General features: G+C 37.6%; 1 protein-coding gene across 1 annotated transcript in view; it reads left to right on the top strand.

Annotated features, from left to right (window-relative positions):
- Window positions 1-24,536, top strand: part of cdh23 (cadherin-related 23) — a 386,093-nt gene that overhangs the window by 145,011 nt on the left and 216,546 nt on the right. Inside the window, exon 9 of the mRNA XM_073873573.1 lies at window positions 1,010-1,088. Within this exon, the coding sequence (XP_073729674.1) occupies window positions 1,010-1,088 (79 nt within the window). The remainder of the gene's footprint in view (window positions 1-1,009; window positions 1,089-24,536) is intronic.

The raw sequence follows: 24,536 nt of genomic DNA, 5'->3' as shown, positions 1-24,536 counted from the left end.
ATTGAATTCCAAAAATATCCATCCATCCATCATCAGAAGTAATTCACATGGCTCCAGAGGCTTAATAAAGGCCCTCTGAAGACAATCGAGGATCGTATGATGTGGGATGTAGCAAATGGGACATAGTGGAGATGAGACAAAAAAGACGAGATGTTACATCCTATTTCAAAAAACTCATGAGCGCATGTTCATTACCAAAAGCTAGTTGTTTTAGTTTGTAAAGTTTTAGTTATTGATATTTTACCAAATCACATTGATTGCCCTCAGAAGGCATTTGTTAGCCACCTGGACCCATGTGGATTACTTCAGTGAAGGATGGAGGGACTTTTTTGGACTTAAAATCAAAAGCACCATTTACTGACATCTCTCTCGACTTTCAGAAACCGCTACAACCTAAATGGATGCTTGCGACTGAGTGGGCGACCTACTGATGCTAATGCACTTTAGTTATTATTGTGTTTGGGTAAAATGGTGAAAACTCCACATTTGTTCAGTTTTTATAATGTGGTTCAGCAATACATTTATAATGTGTTTAGAAACAATCCTCCTAAATGAATTTACACAGACTTTAAAGGAGGGTGCATGATCTTTGAAAGCAAATGTTGACAATTGAAATCACCTAAACAATCACGCCCCTACCCCAATAGAATCTGGACCTTCTGATGATAGACCCGCCCAGCACATATGCAACCCAGGCAACGATTGGCTAGTGTGTTTTGGTACTCCCTTTGGTACCCAACTCCCTTTTCCAAAGTGTTTTTCAAAAATCATCCACCCCACCTTTAAGATACGTTTACTGTATGTGTCTTAATATATGACATTTTATAGTATATTGTAGTTAGTGCAGCAATATTGGGACATTTCATTCAAAAGAAATTACTTGTGGTTTTATATTTTGTAGAAAGAAGTGCATTGGGTTCGCAAATGCATGAAAATGTTTATCATGATGTTTGCACATTCTGTTTCTGTCTTATTGAATGTTTGCTTGCGCATGTGTGTCTATCTACAGGGTTATGAAGTCCGTAAGCTCAGGGCGATCGATCAGGACTTGGGTCGACCGCGTGGAATTGGATACACAATCGTATCAGGTCAGTCATACAGAATCTAGTGCTACCATGATTGGGATTTTGACTGAACACATAACTGCACATAATTTTTCTTGTTCGCATTTAACATGAAACCCCAAACAACTAAAACTCTTCTCAGAGGAAGAAGGACTGTGCATTTATTATCACTTTTGTTTCGCATTCAGTGTTTTGTTTACATGCTCCAATTCAGCCATTCGGAGAGACGCTAGTCTATGCTATACGTCTTAAAGGATAATATGTATGTTTGTGTGTGTGTGTATATATATATATATATATATATATAAAACCTTTTGTCGGTTCAGTCCATACATGAGCTTAGCACAGCAGGACAAACCTTCCCACGACATTGTGTATATGTTTGGCCTCCTTCGTAGATCACTTTCATTGCTATCAACATGAGACAGACAGAGAGAGAAAGGGGGGGGGGGGGGTAAAGCGGAGAAAAAAAGAGTTAGACACCATGAGTATTACGCCATGTGTTTTCTCTGATATATTTAAAATGTACGATTGTCATTCGAGGGCCTTCTGTAGCTGTAGGGTTCTCTCTGTCTGTTGAATGGGGTTTTTGTGTGCTGTAGTGGTATATAAATGCACCCCCCCAAAAAAAAATCTTGATGTGTTATGCTGCGTTTATACCAGCCGCGGTAGAGGTGTCAAGACCGAGTGATTTCAATGTTAAGTCAATGTAAAGACGCACGTCTGGAGTTCTAGAGGCGTTTAGCGCGGTGCAGTAGACACAATTCCATCTCATCCACACGTCTAGTTCGCGCAAATGGCGCTAATTGAGCGTTGCCGCAGGAAACACGTGAGTTGAAAAATCTGGCGGAAAAACAAATCAGGACCTTGCTCGTCTAGTGACGTGGTTACAGGAAGTGAGCGGAGTTGCAGAAGCCCCTCCCATGACGCGAATTTCCGGGTGAATGTCTCGATGACTAGAATTTCATGCGCGGCTTTCATGTGCGATTGAAACGAGTAAACCCAAAATGTTCAAGCGGCAAACTAGACGGGGTAGACGCGAATTTGACACCTCAAACGCGGTTGGTGTGAACACACGGTTATGTTGTGTTCAGACCAGCTGCGGTAGAGGCGTCAAGTGCGAGTGATTTGAATGTTAAGTCAATGTAAAGACGCGTTGACGCGTGTCTGGAGGTCTCCCGGTGCGAAAAAGACGTTTAGCACGGCGCGGTAGATGTGATTCCGCCTCATTTGCGCGAACCAGACACGAATTGAGCATTGCTTCTGGAAACACGCAAGTTGAAAAATTGGAACTTTTTCAGAAAACCGCGCCGCATTAACCAATCAGGAGCTTGCTCTAGTAGTGACGTGATTACAGGAAGTGAGCGGGGTTGCAGAAGCCACTCCCATGACGCGAATTTCTGCGTGAATGTCTTGATGACTAGAATTTCATGTGCAGCTTTCACGCGCGAATAAAACGAGTAAATTCAACGGGGTGGTTTCCCGGGCAGAGATTAGTTTAAGCCAGGACTAGGTCTTAATTTAATTAGGAAATATAACTAGTTTTAACAAACACGTCTTACTAAAAACGTGGCTGGTGTGAACCCACGTTTATGCTGTGTTCTGACCAGCCGCGGTAGAGGTGTCAAGCGTGAGTGATTTCAATGTTAAGCCAATGTGAAGACGCGTTGATGCGCGTCTGGAGGTCTCGCAGCGTGAATGAGGCGCTTAGCGCACTGCGGTAGACGCTATTCCACCACATTTGCGCATTGAGCTTTGTGAATGGTGCAAATTTGGAAAAATTTTGAATTTTGGTGGAAAAATGCGCACGTTAACCAATCAGGAGCTTGCTCTTGTAGCGACGTGATTACAGAAAGTGAGCCCCTCTCATGACACGAATTTCCGTGTGAATGTTTTGATGACTAGAATTTTACGTGCGGCTTTGAGTAAACTCAAAATGTAAATGCAAATTTGACGCCTCAAATGCGGCTGGTGTGAACACATGGTTAGACATAAGTAAAATGCATTATACAGAATATCAAAATCAGTAGCAATTGATTCAAAATGACGTTTCAAGCAAGCTAAATAACAATAATAAAAATGAACAAGTGAAACAAACTTTCTGGTTCATATTTAATGTGACAAACTTAGTTGAATGGTTAAGTAATTACTAAAAGTGTTTGTTAATTCTGTAAAACTTCAAAAACTTTAGCTTTTTGTAATGCATGCAATTTAAACCTTTTAAAGTATAACTTAGGTGTCCATAAATGTTAGTTTGGGTAATGTTGGGTACCTGGTTAATTTTCTAGCTCCGTCCCAAAGGCCTCTTAAAAAATTTTTTGAGCAGAAAGGCGTAATTACATTATTTTTGAGATGCAATACAGGAGCAATGCAGCTCCCCAAATATCCCCCACACAGTTTTATTCAGATGGACATTTAGGAGAAATCTGATGGGTTTGAAGTGAAATCGTGGCACATTAATGCAAAGGTTTCGTATGGTGAGAGGATTGTGTAAATTTCCCCCAAGCATTTCTAGTCTAATGGTCTAATCAATAGGACAGAGATCCCTGATGTGGGTTAAACATTCCCGCAGGCTAGCCGAGCTCTGCTATTTTAACCTGATTTCATTCTCAGTAATCATGAGAGCTATCGCACGGGCCCTGACCCTAGATCAGCCGAATATCCCCGGTTATCATTCATAATGGTAATTGCTTTATTAGAATTCATATTGCTTGCGCTCTCATAGTCGTTGTGTGTGAATCCAAAGGGAAAAATCAAAGAAGCAAGGGAACAAGAAGATGCCGCTCTCTAGCATATTTCATTTTAAAATGAGAAGTTAGGTTAGGACGTTACACACGACTGCAACACACGGCAATCTCATTTTGTGTCTCCTAAAAGTCAGTATTGTACAATGCAGAACTTAGTTTTGATTAGAGATTCATGAAATTTGTCTAATGACTATGCAAGCCTGCAGAGCGTATACTGGCATTTAACTTCAAATAGATTTAAAACAGGTTTATCAAACATAAAACGTAAAAGTGCCATAAGCTATTATTTTGAATGTCACACATAAATTGTTTCTACCAACTGACAGATGTCATTGAAATAAGTGTCATAGGAAATCTCACATCTGACAGCACCACGTTTTATAAACAACAAGAGTCTTTATTTTAGCCATGATTTTGGAGGGCGGGGCTTTTTAAAGAGGGCATGCCGTTTTAATGGTGTGTGCACACCAGCAGCGAATGTAATGATTTGCGCAAGTAGATTATATACAAATGCTACGTTCCAGACAACTTGGATTTAGGATTTTTCACCACAAAACCGGAAGTAATGAATTAAGAACCAGTAAAAATGCAAAGTTGCGAATAGACACAAATTTCCGCAATAATGGTGCAATACTCACCTCGCAATCTGTGCAAGTTTTCACTTTTTTACCGCCAGCGTTTATAAAAAAGTTACTAGCCAGCGCCAACATTTTTTTATGATTTTTACAAAAGTTTAATGCCTTTAAGAAAATTTTCTTTAAATATATAAAAATACATTATATCAAATGAAAAAAAATTCTCTTTTTAATCGACACCAAATATGGGTAGGTTTCTTCAAAAATACCCAATTTTGAGCAAATGGTTGAGATAATTGCATTTTTGTAAAGGAATTGTGTTAGAGATCTGATTCAGAACGATGATCAAATCATACACAAAGTTTTTAATGTTTTTGGATCAGTGGATACTTTAGTGTTTTATAAGTTGGGTAAGAGCGCCACCTGATTGATAATAGTGGAAATATGGATTGCCATAAAAACTCGTCATTGGCAGGTGAGGAGTGTTTTCTTCTAATTTATAACAACCCATTAACTTAGGCTACGTTTACATGGAAACGATCTGAAAAGAAACCGCAAAAGTGGCGTTGCGTTATCACTTTTTATTCCGCGTTTATACGAGCATTTGGAGGGGGAAATCTGCGTGCATATGGTGACGCAAAAGTGTGTGATATTTGATGTAGTATGCACTCCAGGCGGCTAGGTGGCAACTTGCGTTCTTGAGAATTGGAATGAACTTCAACTGTTAATGATGACGTAGAGCAAGGACACGAGAATGCAAGATCGCTGAAGAACGCATATTGAGAAACAGCCCAGGTCTCATCCAAAGCCGACCGGTTTGCCTCCGACGAATTGGCGCATCAACAGTTTCACTGAGGTAATTAATGCGCCTTCTCTGATCAGTAATACTTGCTGTGAATAATTCGTACAACTGCTGGAAAGACTTGTATATTTATCAGAGCTGCTATGGCAACTTGAAGGTGTGTATGGAAATAATCTGACATGTTTGTTGTTATTTTCCTGAACTGGCGCATGCCTGTGACGTAAACGCGTACGCGACGAGAGCCACCGTGAGCAGACTTTTGCGTTTTTACTCTTTAGACGAGAACACGACGGTAGATCATTTTTAAGATTTCCACTCTGAAGGGTGGTTTCACTTTTTTGGCGTTTTTAAGCCCCCAAAACGCTGTCGCCGTGTAAACGAAAGGCACATCCGATAAAATATTTTTACGTTTTCACCCTCGAGCGTTCTCGTGTAAACAGGCCCTTAGTTTTGCTAAACCATTCTGATTTCACCTGTTTTGTGATGTAGGTAGAAAGGCTAATTACAATAATACCACCCCTTAATCTGCACTATCCAACCACGACACTGCTATTTGGTGCAGAGAGAGAGAAAATAATTGACAGCACAATAAAGTTTCAATTTCAACAAACCACTATTATTGTAATCAGTGTTTGCATTTCATCAACTTATTTGCATTTTAAAGGACACACCCAAAAACGGCACATTTTTGCTCACGCCTACAAAGTGGCAATTTTAACATGTTATAGTAACTTATATGTGGGGTATTTTGAGCTTAAACTTCACATATGTTCTCTGGGGACACCATATACTTATTTTACATCTTTAAAAAAAAATCGCATAATATGACCCCTTTAAACATTTTTAAAGTCGAGTGTAAAATTTGTATGAAGTGTCAGCCAATAAGTGAAGAGCTTATTGACATGTCTGGTTGTATCAGAAAATGGAGGAGAGCATTGTTTTCATTAACGCGAGAAATACAAGTAATCTAGAGCGAATAACACGATGCTCATATTCGCTTTTGGTGTGCCCATACCATTAGAGATCAGCTGTTTGATTTAGATAACATTCAACAAAACAACTGAAGTTTTTACTGCACCTTGTAAAAAAATTTATTAAAAGTATAATCTTCATTAACAAAAATTTAAAAAAGTTTTTTGTTTTAATAATCACAATCAAATCTCAAATACATAAACACATCGTCGCCGGTGATGTAAAAAATGTACAGGTTCATTCTTCATCATTCAGCAAGTAATGAAATAATAAGTAGTAGAGATAACAGCACGTTGCATCAGAAACGTGTGTATAGTGTATAGAGACAGACTGATGTGCGCGTGTGAGCGTTATTGATGGGTTTTCACACATATTTACTCATGTGTGTGTGTGCGAATGTCATTGTGGACGTCCTTTGGGGAAGTGTGTGAGTGTTCGCGTGTGTCTGCAGGGTCTCGTCCCATTAGTTGAGTAATTAAGATAAATGAGGTTTTAATTGCAGGGTGATGTGTGTTAATGATCTAGAGACTACAGATTACTGAATCCTCTCTCTCTATGTCTCTCACTAAGTCTCTCTCCCTTTCCCCCAGAGGTCTGATCACAGTGGCATTGATGTTATTATTTACTGTCAAATTACTCCTTTATTGCCAGGCCTGAATCTTTCCATACAGTCATACAACTGTAATGCTGTTTTGATCATAGAGACGTTTACTGTGCATTCATATTCATTCGTTTACAGTCTATCCAATGTATATGTTTTCTTTGGGAAGCGATACCTTTGTGCTCTGTCATGTGAGCTACAGGAACAGACCTGCGTGTGACCTGCTGTCTTGGTCCAAAATGGGATTTGGGAAGTGTAACAAAAATTATACTTATACTTAAAGGGATTCTTTTGCCAGAAATGAAATAAAAACCCAGGATTTACTCACCCCCAACCTGTCCGAGATGCATATGTCCATTGTTTTTCACATAGAAAATGTTTTAGATCTTTTAGTTAATCAAATGTAAAGTTACGGGGTACACTCTCCTTCAAGTCCAAAAATTGTGCATCCATCCTTCACAAAATAAATCCAAAAGGCTCCACGATGATAAACAAAGGCATTCTGAGGGTAATCCGTGCCGTTTTGTTGTAGAAATATCTAAATTTAAAACTTTATAAATTAAAATAACTAGCTTTCAGTAACGCCGCCATTTTTTTTTAAATATCCAAATTTAAAACTTTATAAATGAAAAAAAATAGCTTTCAGTAATGCCGCCATTTTTTTTAAATATCCAAATTTAAAACTTTATAAACGAAAATAACTAGCTTTCAGTAACGCCGGCATTTTTTTAAATATCCAAATTTAAAACTTTATAAACGAAAATAACTAGCTTTCAGTAACGCCACCATTTTTTTTTAAATATCCAAATTTAAAACTTTATAAACGAAAATAACTAGCTTTCAGTAACGCCGCCATTTTTTTTTTAAATATCCAAATTTAAAACTTTATAAATGAAAATAACTAGCTTTCAGTAACGCCGGCATTTTTTTAAATATCCAAATTTAAAACTTTATAAACGAAAATAACTAGCTTTCAGTAACGCCACCATTTTTTTTTTAAATATCCAAATTTAAAACTTTATAAACGAAAATAACTAGCTTTCAGTAACGCCGCCATTTTTTTTTTAAATATCCAAATTTAAAACTTTATAAATGAAAATAACTAGCTTTCAGTAACGCCGCCATTTTTTTTTTAAATATCCAAATTTAAAACTTTATAAACGAAAATAACTAGCTTTCAGTAACGCCGCCATTTTTTTTAAATATCCAAATTTAAAACTTTATTAACGAAAATAACTAGCTTTCAGTAACGCCGCCATTTTTTTAAAATATCCACATTTAAAACTTTATAAATGAAAATAACAAGCTTTCAGTAACGCCGCCATTTTTTTTTTAAATATCCAAATTTAAACTTTATAATTGAAAATAACTAGCTTTCAGTAACACCGCCATTTTTTTAAAATATCCAAATTTAAAACTTTATAAACGAAAATAACTAGCTTTCAGTAACGCCGCCATCTTAGACTCCTCTGTATTCAGGAGAGAGTATCAGCGTAGTGTACGCACTTTTCTTAGTGACGTATGACAAATGCGGAGGACGGGTGCACAGATCAGCAGCAGAGAAACCTCCGTAAACTGCGTACGCTACCAGAAGCTAGTTATTTTCGTTTATAAAGTTTTAAATTTGGATATTTTTACAACAACACCACGCAGATTACGCTAAGAAGGCCTTTGTTTATTATCGTGGAGCCGTTTGGTTTTATTTTGTAAATGGATTTTGTAAATGGATGCACATTTTTGACAAATTGGACATATGCATCTCAGATGGCTTCAGGCTGAGTAAATCATGGGTTTAATACCATTTTTGGCCAAACTATCCCTTTAATAAAAATAAAGGTTCTTTATGGACCCAGAGAGCCAAAAAGCATCTTTATTTTTTAAGGGCGTACAGCTGCACTACCTACAATTTTGTACATTACTGTGGGTTTGTGTGTGTGTTAGGATTTAGTATTGATATGTGAGCGACACTTATGAAGGTCTTCAACAAGCCCTCATGCCTGTTGAATCCATTATAAAGTGCCCAGGGAAAACTGTGTCCTAAGTTTTAGCCCAGTAGGGTTCATGAACCGCGGTACTCACAGATCCAGCTCAGCCCCTCCAGCTACGGTGGCTTTAAAGGTCCAAAGTTAAAGCCTCATTAAATCACCCCAGTCTTTTAGAAGTGGATGTGAGCTTTTTTAGATTCGGAGCTCCCAAAAGGGAAAAAAGATCTACATAGCCTTGTTATTCCGGACACTGAAGCCAAACGTTACCATGGAAACCTCATGGAAAGTTATCCCAGAGTGATTTATGGGCACCAAGGCTTATATCCAGAGTCCATTTTTATGTGGAGTACCGGATCTTTGTAACGCTGAGATATACTTTAATGTGAGCAAATGTCAAATTACAAAAATACAGATTGCATGTTTATCATACCATTTATTCACCTGATTGAAATAAGATCCTCATTCAATGCATTGCATTGAGAGATACATAATTTTGTGCATCATCCACTGTTTTACATTGGCCTTTCGCAAAATTTTCAAGTATTAGATCATACAGAAAATTGTGTGCAAAATGTGTATATTATGCATTGCTGAAATCCAGTTGTAACAATGGTATACTATTATAGTGTATAGCCACTGAACGCTTACTACAGTTACTCTCTCACTGTCTAGCAAAGTACTTAAAAAGCCATTACCTGTTCATGCACAATGCTGCTCACAACAGCGTGACCTGTGAAATCCACCTGCAAAGATGTGGTGTGACATGAAGAAATAAAGAGCAGCTTACATCCCTTATTTTGCCATCTCAGGCTGATCTTAATAAGATCTTGTCATTCCCTGAGCTTATGGTGGTCATCTACTGAAGTGGAAAGAACTGAGATTCAGAAACATCATTACAATGCAAAGCTGTGTTGACATGCCTTAAAGTGTAGTTATTAATTCAGCCTAAATCACATTTCAGCTGCAAACGTGCTACAGTATATATTTTATTCGTTCGTGTTTACTTTTTCAAAATTACATTGTGAAAATCTCATATTGATTCACATTACAGCAAATATCACTGTTATATTGCTTTACTGAACTGTTTTTCTCTCTTTCTCTCTTTTTAAAAAAAGGAAAACTTTCAGAAACTTTAACATAGTTTTCAGCTGCCTTGCCAGTACTGGCAGTTCCTTTGGGAAATGCAAATCTAGTTTACTTAAAGATTAAATATATTTCCAACTATTTATTCCCGTAACCCAGCACAGTTCTTATGTCCTTAAACGCATTCATGGGCTGAGACGAAAGGTTGAATAAGTCAGATCATCTGTGGATCTTGTTTAAAGAATGCGCTTGACACTCTGAGCAGAGAGATCAAAGTTTCCAATCTATCTCTCGGGGTTTGATTATTCCCCTTGAGCCTTGAGCTTCAGATCAATAGTCAACCCTGTGACCTGGGTTACAATAAGCCCCAGTTGATCAAGAAATATATATGTGTGTGTGTGAGGCTCTTTCATTTCAGATGAGTCCGGTGGTGTGTATGTTGAATGAGTGTGTGTGATGTTTGACCGGATGGGTCACTCCTTTGGTTCTTGGAACAGACACAGAACACATTTTATTATTTATTCATACCGAGACAATGTACTGACATGACAGCTGGACTATGCTTTGGCCCTTTGCAGCTGGAAACCAAATACTAGTTCATACCCGATGATTTTCATGAAATCTGGTTACATTTATGTTTTGGGAAAAAATATGCAGTTCTCAACTAATTTAGGTTGGACGACATAATGTAATGATTTTAAAATATACTCAATCATTGGGCCCGAAATAGCCTACTTTCACTTTATAGTATATAAAAATCAGTATGCGAAGTATTAGTGTTAGGGGTGTCCTCGACTAAGGATTTACATATTTGAATCAGAAATGTTGAATCTTTCTATAGTCGACAGATAGTCGAATCATCTATGTGTATGTGCATGGGTTGGGACGGGACGGGACCAGACCAGGTACAAATGGGTAACTTTTATTTTCTTTCACAAGCAGCACACATAAACAACTTTCTGAAAAAGTAACCAAAACTGTCTTTCAAGTGATGAACAAAGACAAAACTGACGATGCATTTTTATATTTTTTTTAAGGTAAAATGCAAGGCAGCATAAACATTTGTTTAATCATTTCTCATAACATTTTAAAGTCACAATCTACAGAACATCACACAAAGATATATATAAAAAAACATTTCAATAACTTAATCCTAAAAAAATAACAAATGTGATCCTGCCTTGGAAACCCCGGCTACATTAATAATATTTATTAATTTGGAGATTTAGCACTTTAAAGCAGTCATGACCTAATAACTGACAAATGACATATACAGTGGGGCAAAAAAGTATTTAGTCAGCTACCAATTGTTCAAGTTCTCACACTTAAAAAGATGAGAGAGGCCTGTAATTTTTGTCAAAGGCACACGTCAACTATGAGAGACAAAATGAGAAAAAAAATCCAGAAAATCACATTGTCCGACTTTTTTAAGAATCCACCTGCAAATCATGGTGAAAAATAAGTATTTGGTCAATAACAAAAGTTTATGTCAATACTTTGTTATATACCCTTTGTTGGCAATGACAGAGATCAAACGTTTTCTGTAAGTCTCCACAAGGTTTTTACATATTGTTGCTGGTAGTTTGGCCCATTCCTCCATGCAGATCTCCTCTAGAGCAGTGATGTTTTGGGGCTGTCGCTGGGCAACACGGAATTTCAACTCCCTCCAAAGATTTTCTATGGGGTTGAGATCTGGAGACTGGCTAGGCCACTCCAGGACCTTGAAATTATTCTTACGAAACCACTCCTTCTTTGCCCGGGCGGTATGTTTGGGATCACTGCCATACTGAAAGATCCAGCCACGTTTCATCTTCAATGCCCTTGCTGACGAAAGGAGGTTTTGAGTCAAAATCTCACGATACATGGCCCCATTCATTCTTTCCTTAACTCGGATCAGTTGTCCTGGTCCCTTTGCAAAAAAACAGACCCAAAGCATGAGGTTTCCACCCCCATGCTTCACAGTAGGTATGGTGTTCTTTGGATGCAACTCAGCATCTTTCTCCTCCAAACACAAGAAGTTGAGTTTCTACCAAAAAGTTATGTTTTGGTTTCATCTGACCATATGACATTCTCCCACTCTTCTTCTGGATCATCCAAATGCTCTCTAGCAAACTTCAGACGGGTCCGGACATGTACTGGCTTAAGCAGGTGCACACATCTGGCACTGCAGGAATTGAGTCCCTGGCTGCATAGTGTGTTACTGATGGTAGCCTTTGTTACTTTGGTCCCAGCTCTCTGCAGGTCATTCACTAGGTCCCCCCGTGTGGTTCTGGGATTTTTGCTCACCATTCTGGTGATAATTTTTACCCTACGGGATGAGATCTTGCGTGGAGCCCCAGATCGAGGGAGATTATCAGTGTTCTTGTATGTCTTTCATTTTCTAATAATTCCTCTCACAGTTGATTTCTTCACACCAAGCTGCTTACCTATTGCAGATTCAGTCTTCCCAGCCTGGTGCAGGTCTACAATTTTGTTTCTGGTGTCCTTTGACAGCTCTTTGGTCTTGGCCATAGTTGAGTTTGCATTCTGACTGTTGTAGGTTGTGGACAGGTGTCTTTTATACTGCTAACAAGTTCAAACAGGTGCCATTAATACAGGTAACAAGTGGAGGACAGAGGATCCTCTTAAAGAAGAAGTTACAGGTCTGTGAGAGAAAGAAATCTTGCTTTTTTGTTGTTGACCAAATACTTATTTTCCACCATAAATTGCAAATAAATTCTTAAAAAATCAGACAATGTGATTTTCTGGATTTTTTTCCTCATTTTGTCTCTCATAGTTAAAGTGTACCTATGATGAAAATTACAGGCCTCTCTCATCTTTTTAAGTGGGAGAACTTGCACAATTGGTGGTTGACTAAATACTTTTTTGCCCCACTGTAATTTGTGATTGTTAGGCTAAATGATAAAAACTAAGCTTTATATACAATTCATTAAACGTTAATTTGTAACAAGAAAAACACTGAAATGAATGATTTTATAGACACTACGCATTATTATTTAGCACAGAAATACTGCTTGCTTACTTTGACTTTTATCATCTCTATTCACTTAAGGTAGAGAAACACCTGATGATTCTTATATTATTTATTTCAGGAATCTTTTTTCTATCATTTGAAAGTGAACACCGACCATAATATTAAATCACAAGAAAGACAGTCGTGTCAGGCATAAATATAGGTTCAGTGCAGATATTTTCTGTGTCATCACTGAAATTTTAACACAGTCTCACCCCATGTCGTCAATATTTGACGACACTTGACCATTCGTCAATATGTGACGCGGAGGGTATACCTTTCGCGTCATTTTTTGACGAACTGGGGACTTCAATACTATTACGTCCGTTGCATTCTCTTCTCCTATTTTCTTACCATTTTCGCGTCGGTTTAGGGTTAGATTACGCAAAATTAAACAGTGTACGCGAAATTAAACAGTTGTCACCTGGCGTTGGGGTTAGAAACAGTTGTCACCTGGCGTTGGGGTTAGAGTTAGGTTTGGGTAGGGATGTCATTATGTAAATCTAACCCTAAACCGACGCGAAAATGGTAAGAAAATAGGAGAAGAGAATGCAACTGACGTAATATTATTGAAGTCCCCAGTTCGTTCGGTATACCCTCCGCGTCACATATTGACGAATGGTCAAGTGTCGTCAAATATTGACGACATGGGGTGAGACTGGGTTGGAAATTTAAAGAAACGGCTTACCTCTTTTGTAGTTAAACTTTTGACAAGATAACCACGCTGTTTTAAATACATTTTAAAACTTATACCCGTCGAATAACATCCGTTTTTTATACTTAGTTTGATGAACTCCTAAATATGAGACGCAGAGCACCTAGCGCGTTTGGCTAAATTGCATGCGCCAGCATGGCCAGCACGCAAAAGCGCAACATCGATACAACGTAAAGCAATCCAAAATTTACGGACTTAAATCTTGAATTTTACGGACTTAGATCAGAATTTATGTTTATAATAAATAATTTTTTAAAATAAAATAAGGTCAGAAGTAACAAGGTGCAGAACAAATATGTGCAATATGCCTGAAGTTCACGGAAACAAAACACAAGCCAAATAGATAAATCAGATAACCCAGAGTGATTTATAAATAAAATAAAATAAAATAAAGAAATTATTAAAAGAACGAAAGTATAGCCAGAATTGCCAGCTTTGTCTTTAAAATGTAGAAACAAAGAGGCAATGGTTTATTAACATAGAAACCTCTTATGGACGTGTAGCCCTGTCACAGGGATTGTTGGATTTATTAACGCATTTAAAAAATATTTATTGAAAGCTGCTTCTTCACATATTATTTGCAGCATTATCATAATATGCTGTATATTAATATATTGTGAGAAAGCTGTTATATATGAAATCAGATAATGTGTGCACCCTTATACGGCCAAAATTGAATGATCCTCATTTCATAACACATCGGCGACGATTCGACTGTGAGATTGGTAGTCGAATCAGGCTTCTCCTATCGATGCATCGAATCTTCGACTATTCGGGGTCACCCCTACTTCAAAGCATGGTACATTTTATTAATATTCTTAAGAAATATGTTGAAACTTTGAATTATTAGACGTTGAGTCTTAATTTGGCACGTAGGGTCGGGTTGCAATTTGGCGTTTCCCATGGTCTTGAGCATAGTATGTCATACAGAACCGTTTGCCACTGTATGTTAGTATTAATGACGAATAGTGGGGCTTCTGGCCTTAGTCAAACAAGTTTCTGTTACTGTTTTAAAGATCAGATAGGGGGCCCCGTACATGATTTGCCCTGGGCCCACAAATTTACTAAATCCTCAACTATGTGTAATATACTTATGCCGCAATAGTTAGCCTGTCTGGAACTGAGCTGACTTAATCCACATCACTGTGTGGCACTTGCATTACATGTGAACGCCCCCTACGCTAATAGGATTTTTAGGATATATATATCTCCCAAGGGTTTTTTTCCTCCTAGGACTTTTTTTCTCCCTGCTTTTTTCTCCTAGGGGGTTTTCCAACCCATAGAGTCAGCCTTCATTAGCTTAACTTAGCACCCTCTTCTATACGTTACATTAGTAATATGCTCACTTATAATGTTGATTCGTAACCGCAGCAAATTCTGCTGTTTATGCTATCTGTATTATGTTGTGCTATCTGTCGATTTTTCTGTGTTTTTTCTTGCTGCTATTAATGTAAAGCTGCTTTGAAACAATTACCAATTGTGAAAAGCACTATATAAATAAAATTTAATTGAATTAATGATTTTAAAATAAACTCAATCATTGGACCAGAAATAGCCTATTTTCACTTTATAGTAAAATCAGTATGTGAGGTGAGTATAGGTCGGAATTCATAGTATTCGTAAAACAGTAGAGGCGAAGTATATGGATAGCTGACTAGAAGGTAAGTTGTAAAAATTACAATTCTTATTTTATATATGTAAAATTGCAGTGTTTATTATAAGTTATTCAGCTGTGCACTTTTTTTTATTCATGTGCCTCAAAGTCTTTAATCAAAAGCGTTAATCTCCTCCCCTCCTCGAAACAACCTCTCTTTACTTCCTGTTATGAGGAATGGCCCGAGGGCGGGGCTATCGGAGTTTCTCCGAGGAAAAAAGATTGCATCGATTAGCCAACTATCTAATCAGTTCTCGATGGACGAAATCAAGTCTGGCCCTACGTTTTTTCTCATTTCAAAAATCGTGTCAATCGGATATACATCATAATAGGGAAAAGTAGACAATCATACCATAATTACTATAAGGCATGAATGCAACTTTAAAAAATCGTATAAATTTATGAACTTTTTAGGTTATTTAGGTACCAAGAAATGTATTGCTTGTGATTTACGAATGCATATATGGAGCTGGTTTGGGCGTGTTTTATGCAAATTACCCACCTCGTGCATGCGGCCGCTCACGTAGAACACTCCAAATTCACTACCATAGGAACAAGTATAAGAACAAATTCATGTGCGTATGCACGTGTTGTAAAATAGGCGGAAAGTTTTTGCGAGAAGTTCAAGTGTGTGTATAAATACGAAAAACGTACGCAATTATTAGTGAATGAGACCCATTGACATTGAATATGAATCACAGAGCACTGGGGTTTCTGTAAAAAAAAAATCTTTATTGTATTACTGAAGAAAAAATGCCACCAACATATCGGATGGCCTGAGGGTGAGTAAATAAACAGCAAATTTAGATTTTTGGCTGTACCCTTTAAGCATTGTCCTTTTCATGAAAGCACATACGCACTTGTCTTATATTCTATCAGATGTGCATGACTGAACAATCAGCTGAAGAGTCCTTGGCTGCGTCCGAAACCGCATACTGTATAGTAGGTACTGAATTAGATGAAGTACCTACTTACTTGGCGTTAAAACAGTAGGTACTGTATAGTATGAATCCTGGTAGTATGAATGAGATTCGGACATACTACATCCGCCATGTTGTTACATCACGTGACATACGTCGTCATCACGTCGTGTCATTTCAGCGCGAAAACAGCCGCGTGCCTCTTCTTCTTCGTTGGATAACTCCTCGTCCGGGGCATCATGGGATAGTGAAGCGTCCATCGTATGCACACTGCAAAATCTAACCGGAAGTAGTAGGTCATCCGGGTACTTTTCGCATACTGTTTTTCGAATACTATGTATTCGGACATACTACTCGCCTCGCCTACTGTTTTTCGCGTACTATATAGTATGTAGTAGGCGGTTTCGGACGCAGCAATTGTTTCCTGTGCTTGAAAGTCTTTGTGGACACAACTTTTGTGATTTTTATGTCACTCATGTGTGCATTTACATTGAAGGTGCCTTTAGACGCCTGCCTCACAAATAACCCTATATGAGTTTATAAGAGATAACAAAGACAACAGTGTGGTTAGATGGAATAATTGTGGAAATGTGAATGGATGTCTACACTAAGAATCATATAAAACCGATTGTTTCTGATTAGCTCTTACTGTTCTGTTAAAATCTCATTGTTTCACAGCAGGCTGCTGAGGGTTGTGAATGCATTAAGAATTGCTTTTAAAACACGGTCTGTTTTTCTTTCACAAAATTGCTGAAATAATTGTTAAGGAACAGAATCGTTTCCTAATGATTCTTCCTCACCGACTCTCAGATTCCACAAAGCTTTATTGACTGCTGCACTGACATTTAATATATTGTCAATGCATTGAAGACACTCACATGGTACAGGTGGATGCAATCAGTAAAACTTGTTATTGTGAAGAAGTGGATAGGTTATGTTTGACGTTGGTAAACAGCCAATACTCATTTCTATATCAAAGTTTTAATGTTGCTAGTCTTTAAAAAATATATAGTTGTCTTTTGTATGGTTGCTAAATTGTGATGCCATGACATGACATGCGTGATAGATGTGTGAGCCATAGGTGTTGTTCTCATTTTTGATTGTATAATCATTAGATATTGTTGCTAATCTGAATCTTGCCTTTGTTATCCGAGTGCATTGATTGGATTATGTCGTGTAGGCATACACTGTCAGAAAAAAATGGCCAAAAATTGTTCCCTAGCTGGTACCTTTTTAAAAAGTACACCTTTGTACCTAAAGAGGTAATATTAGTGTATACATATCTGTACGCATTTTTGAAGGGTCTACCCCAGTTGGAACCATTTTTATAAAGAGCAAGGAAATACTTTGTGTTTTCTGTAAATGTTTGTTGATTTATTTGTGTATGCGTGTTAGAAAAGTTGTTGTTGATTATAATAGCATGTGATATATTTTTTAGGATAATTTTAATTGTACTACTCAGTATATTGCTTACATGCCTCTTTTTTATTTTGCATCTGTCTTTATAGCTTGATGATGATCTTATAAATTCTAGACTACATACTGTAGATTAGAGAATTATTTCAAAACCAAAATGGTTTTCATTTTTTACTCAAACTACGAGCATCTAATGTTATGACAGTTTAAGTTTTAATGATGATAGTTCTACTCGGGTAAGGTTGAAATTAAATGAGCTACAGTATGGTTGTCTTTAATGATGTTTTGTTTAATACACTGTCAGAAAAAATGGTTCCAATCTGTTACAGACAAAGTACCCTTTAAAAAGGTGTAATATGTAACTTAATATGTACCTATGCGTACTATTTATCCAATGATGACATCATTAGTTTTTACAATGCATGATTACCATTCCGATGCACATATACCCAGCCACCGCTTACTTTGCTGTGCAAAATAACACCAGAATAAAAAAAAACGGTGATTTGTGTTTTTCTATCCTTTTGAACGTGCACATTGGTGGTAAAGTAAGATGAATGCAAGTGCACCAGGGTTTGATAGGATCAACTTAATGTGAAACCAATGCTTATGAGGGTGCCGGGAACAATCGTACTCGGGTTTGGGTTGCAGCAAATGTGTTCATCGTAAAAACCACTTTTGTTTCTGATATTTCGCGATACACACTATAATACCTGCCTGATATTGATTCTGAATCACAATACTATGCACAACTATTTTATATACTATGGCTATTTAGAAAGTCCTTATCAATCTAAAATTACTGTTTCAATCGTTTATAACATGCATTTCAAAAAAGCATAGCAAGCCATAATTCATTGAGAAGCATAGCAAGCAGAATCCAACGATGTATCCTTACACCCCTAGTTTCAGAATTGGAAATTGATACAGGGGACATATCATGAAAATCTGACTTTTCCATGTTTAAGTGCTATAATTGGGTCATTGGAATTTGGCTCCCCTTGTGATGTCACCCCTTAAAGGGACAATAAGTAGGATTTTCCCCTACCTAGTGGTGAAATTGTATTTTGCATTCAAACGAATAGTGCTCTCTAGCGCCTCGCTTTTTCAAATGCGTATTTCAACTATGGTAGCCGTTATCTAATCACTGATCTCCTTCTCGGTTTCAGCTGGTTCATGTGTTCTGAATGAAAACGTGTTTTGGTAGGCTAGTGCTTATAGTCCCTCTGTGCTATTAGTTTTTCAATATGGCGAAATGACATGGAAGCCTTCTAGGACTTACCCGTTCAATGTAAATAAAGAGAAAAAATTCTAAGCTTACAAAGAAAAGTCGGAGGTAATTTGACACCAATGAGGACATATTTATGAATAAAGACATTGATGTTGACTAATAAAATACTTAAAACATTACACATTGTCCCTTTAATCTGCACTATCCAACCACATCAATGCCATTTAGATCAGCTCATTTGCATCTAAAGCAGGGGCGTCGCTAGACCCCTTTTACTGGGGCACGTGCCCCACTGTAAATCTTCTGTGCCCCAGTGTAAATCTCAACTTTACATTTTAGCAGTTAACTTGCGTATTAATTTTCAGATATAACCGAGGCACAATGGATCTATATGCAATGTAGTTACCCAATTCTCGTTTGAAAAAGCGGCGCAGCAGTCGCACTGACGCGTGCACGCACCAATTCATGTCCCTGTGCGTCTATTCAGACACGCGCAGACGCAAACAAAAGCCCAGATAAGCTACGCGATTAAGTTGGCTTATGAAAACATGACGGGACTAAAAAAAACATGACGAGACTAAAGTAAGTTTCTAAATAATACTAAGATTTTTTTTTACTCGTTATTGGCTCATGTGATGGGCATCAGAAATGTTTGTGAAAAGCAGGGAAAGGGAAGCAAAAATGAGAGATGATGAGTTTAAGGAGGTAAGACAAATTTCATCTTTACCCAGTCAGGTCTTAAACATTGGAGGAAAAATCTCAGGAAAACCTCAGTCAAGTCTATGGAATTGCATTGTTGCTGAGCAAATCAATATGTATGTGTTATACTGTTCTGTATTTTCAGATATAAAATTAATATTTAATTCACTAGCTCTAAGACATTACATAAACAGTTAGCAGTAACTAAGATAAGTTATTTTAGTAGCAGTCATAAAACGAAAAATATATTTTTTTTAATATATAATATATATATAGTTATTAATCATTGCTATGTAAAATGCAAATGTGCATCAAAATATTTTCTCTGCTGTCATTATTTCCAAACATTTTATGCCTCTAAACATGTTAATAATGTTAAGCATATGAAGACTTATAATCCTTAAATATTTTTAAATACATGTTTATTTTTCCCAGTACTTGTTGCAGTGTAGGAATAGTGGGTTAAGCAAAGGAAATTGTATAGAAGTGTTGCACACTTATGGACACCACAGGCTTTCAAGAAAAAAGTAAAAAAAATGGGGGGCCTGTGGCCCAGTAGAGCTTTATATCTAGCAACGCCCCTGATCTAAAGGACACATCCAAAAACGGCAGATTTTTACTCACACCTACAAAGTGTCCATTTTAATGTGTTATAATAAATTATCTAGATGGTATTTTATAGAAGTTTTATGGAGCTAAAACTTCACATACGTACTCTGGGGACACCAAAGATTTATTTGATATCTTAATAAAAGTGTTTTGAAATGTCCCTTTTAATAGATAAAGGGCCCTATTTTAACGATCTGAAACGCAAGTGCGAAGCGCAAAGCGCATGTGACTTTGTGGGCGGATCTTGGGCGCTGTTGCTATTTTCCCGGCGGGAGAAATGAGTCTTGCGCCAGGCGCATATCAATAAGGGGTTGGTCTGAAGTAGGTTCATTATTCATAGGTGTGGTTTGGGCGTAACGTCAAATAAACCAATCAGAACGCTATCCAACATTCCCTTTAAACGCAAAAGGGCGCAAGTTCCATGGCACACAGGAGGAGATCGCTGCGTCCACCCTCACCGCTGAAAGGGTTTGGGGGCTTTGAAATCGGACCCAAGAAACGCAAGCAAGGTCCAACCTCAAAGTACACTTACAAATCAAGTTCATATACATTAAGGTTTCTTATGAAAACATTTTAATTATTATTTAGATAAAATAAACGTAATACAGCCACACAACAAACTTATGAAAATATTTTAATCGTTATTTGCATGATAATTGTTTAACGCAGCCACACAAAAATAAATAAAAACTATCACCACAATGCTCACCACAATGATTTCCCTTATCTCATGTATTAATATTTTTTTATTGTAACAATTTATGATTTAATGAGTTCCCTTATCTTATATTTTTTATTGTATTATGATTTGCAAAAATAACTGTTGCATCTGTGTAGATTAGATTAGCAATGCGCGTTGTGCACGCTATACATTATGGTCAAGCATGCGCCCTTAAAATAGCATAATGAACTACGCGCAACGTGCCACTGACTTTAGACTAGTTTTTTTTGGTTAGTAGCGCAATTGTTTTTTGAAACTGCAAAATAGCATCAGAGATGGGTTGCGCCGGAGCACGCCTCCTTTTTTGCGCTGAACCGCCCAGGGAGCGCAAGATTATTCCCTAGTTTGCCGACGTGCGTCTGTGGAGGTTAAAACCCGCTTTGTGCCCGTGCAAAATACGAAATGATACATGCGTCACTGACAAAGTCAATTGCGCTGGGTGCAAGATAAGGCCCAAAGGGTTATAATAATTCAGCTCAAGTTGCTTGAATGAATTCTGTGTTTTTCTCTGTGTTGTTCATTCATTTGTCTAAAGATGAAAGTATTATTCTTTAAAATCATTGTATTCGGTTAAATCAAACCTATTGTTTTTAATCCTTCGGAGGAGAACCTATAGATTAAATTTTGCATTATGTAGGATTGCTGGTGTGGTTGACCGCTATCATCGTATAACAAAAGAAAACACACAAACGGATGACAGGTGTAAATCAGCGTGTGTGGGTGTTTGTGTAATATGTGTGCACATGTTGTGTAATACAGTATGTATGTTGGTAGTGTGTATGTGTGTTGACCTGTTTAAAAGCATAATTGTTATATTGTCATAAGTATCAGCTCATTTGATTCTGCATTGTTCTCCATGCCTTCATGTATGTGTGGGCCGGATTTATCCGAATGTCACTTGAGACTGAGGTTATGATATCTTTCCTAATGCTAGGAAATTATTCTCATTAAATAGACGCTCTCATAACACAGCGCATTAGCCTGCAGGAATCGCAATCATTTAATCATCTAAACTCGGCACCAATCCCAAACCCTCAAATTATGGCCCACAACACTGCTGCTTTTCTGCTGCTTTCGTATTGTCGTGTTGTGAAAGCGCTGCGCGGTGGTTCACGGTGATTAAACTTTGACATATAGTGTAAATGTGTGTGTGCTTGTGTTTGTCTCATCAAACACCCGATCGCACACATCAGATTATTCGCTCGTCTTTCTCTTATAATGGCTACACATGTTTGAATCTCCCTCTCCTTTCATCTCTTTCCACGAGAGAGAGAGAGAGAGAGGTGAGCAGAATTTCAATAAGTGTTTACTGTTGGTCAGGGATTGCTGCTTTACTTACACATGCACAAACACAATATTTTATCATGCTTTAAATTCAGTGTTATTAAGGAGGATTTCCTCTTGGAAAGTGGCAGATTTCAGATTTCTCTTATTATAAAGTCTGGTGTCTTTGTCAACTCCTTATGCCCAAAAAATGCCTACATAGAGAAGAAGAGAAACAGGTACTGTGTTTAGATATACATTGTTCATACATGTACTGGATGAAAGATTTAGAAATATATGCGTGCTTGTGTGTATCTGTATTGTGAAGAAGTCTCGTCGTCCACAGGTGTGGGTGACAGGTGACGGCGCAGTGGTCCGTATAGTCGACGGCTGTCGCTGTATATTGGCAGTTTGGTCAAGCCACTGAAGCACACAAAGCAATTTAGAGCCATCATGGCTGCTTTGAGCTCTCGTAGATGACCAGTCTCAGAGCAACTGTCAATCAGTACTCTCCCTTAATCTGATTGGACCGTGAGCAGTCAGGGGAAGGGTCACAATAAGACAAACGGTACCAGCTGTCACAGATATTCAGCTTTCGTTTTGTGAATATGGCAGATTATTGCCCTTGTATCTCACAAATGAATGAATGTGTCTGTCCTCCAATAAAAAGAAACGTTTGTGCAAGCAGCTAAAAATAACATATAGTTACAGGAAAACACCACCATTTTTCAATATTTTACTATGTTCTTACCTCAACTTAGACAAATTAATACATACCTCTCTTTCATCAATGCGTGCACTTAATCTTTGTATTGCGCGTCGTGAATGTGTTAGCATTTAGCCTAGCCCCATTCATTCCTTAGGATCCAAACAGGAATGAATTTAGAAGACACCAAACACTTCCATGTTTTCCCTATTTAAAGACCAGTGTTGGGAACGTTACTTTAAAAAAGTAATTAGTTATAGTTACTAATTACTTCTCAAAAATAGTAACTGAGTTAACTGCGTTACATTATTATAAAAGTAATTAATTACCAGGAAAAGTAATTACTGCGTTACTTAAAAAAATCGAATATTTCAAATAACTTGAATACCCCTTACAAATTAAATATGTTAAATGACTAAAATGAATACTAAAGAGAAATCACTATTTTTTTGGCAGCATGTGACGATTTGAGGTGCTTTATTAGATCAGAATTACTTGCCACAGACGTGGAGAGACTTTTTCTTCCTGGGCATAAGTTGCACATTACACAAACATTATTGCCTTTCACCTCAACAATGGAAAAGTAGTGCTTTATACTTCGTGTTTGCGATCGCTACCTTTGAGCTTGTTGTACTTGTCATCACCCTGTCGCCAGTGTTTTCGGAGTGATTGATGCGCGATGACCGGGCTGCATGTCAGTGCTTTGAGATGGGGCACAGTCAGTAGCAGCACCGCAGCTCGTTGAGAAGAGAAATCGACGCGTATTTTCATGTCAGTCTACAAATGTCTCCAACCACGTCAGAAAAGATAGCTAGATTTGTCCTATAAAGTCGCTAAAGTGATAGAAAGTTGCTAAATCTAGAGACAAAGTGACAAAGTTGCTCAGACTTTTTTACACTGCTCGCTCGCTCAGACTCGGACTGTGCGAGTGGGCGTGCCTGTTTGTGAACTCTGCCTCTGGTTGGCTAACGATGGAAACTAAGCCAATCACCATCAGCTATGTGGTTCTCCCACCCCCTCTAACACACAGACACACCAATCAGCATTAGTTATGTTTCTCCCAACACACACACAAGAGAACAACAGTGTTTGGCTGAGAGAGTGAGCATACACGGGTGAATATCACTACAGTGAGATCAATTTTAGTAACGCGCAGCATTTTAATGTCAGTAACGATAACTGCGTTATAACGGGGAAAACAGTAATTTATTTGATTACTCGTTACTGAAAAAAATAACGCAGTTACTAACGCCAATTACTTATAACGCCATTATTCCCATCACTGTTAAAGACTGTTACATGAGTAGTTACACGAATAAGTATGGTGGCACAAAATAAAACGTGGGGACTTTTTAAGCAAATAAAAAATGAGAACGTTATTGTATGGCAGAAGAGCACTTAGTTTGCAGCACTTTGACCTCTGCGTGCAGTATTGAAAAACGGTGTTCTCCTTTAGGTTTTAAAGTTAAGCGCATGTATCATATTGCATGTTCGGTCATTAAAGGGATAGTTTACACAAAAATTTTAATTCTGTCTTCATTTACTTACTCTTATGTTGTTACAAACCTTTATAAATTTCTTTGTTAATAACCAAATTCAAGAGCATTAAAGGTTTATTTTTAATTTGTATATGTACTTTCTGGATTCGAGCATGTGACTTTCACACTGCTTACATGAGGCTCTACCAACTTTGATATTTGACAGTCAAGCCGCCTTTTCACTGCACACAACAAACGACCAGTGTTGGGGGTAACGGATTA

This window comes from Misgurnus anguillicaudatus, chromosome 11 (genome assembly GCF_027580225.2).
Source record: "Misgurnus anguillicaudatus chromosome 11, ASM2758022v2, whole genome shotgun sequence".
Lineage (NCBI taxonomy): Eukaryota > Metazoa > Chordata > Actinopteri > Cypriniformes > Cobitidae > Misgurnus > Misgurnus anguillicaudatus.
This window is presented reverse-complemented; position numbering and strand designations above follow the sequence as displayed.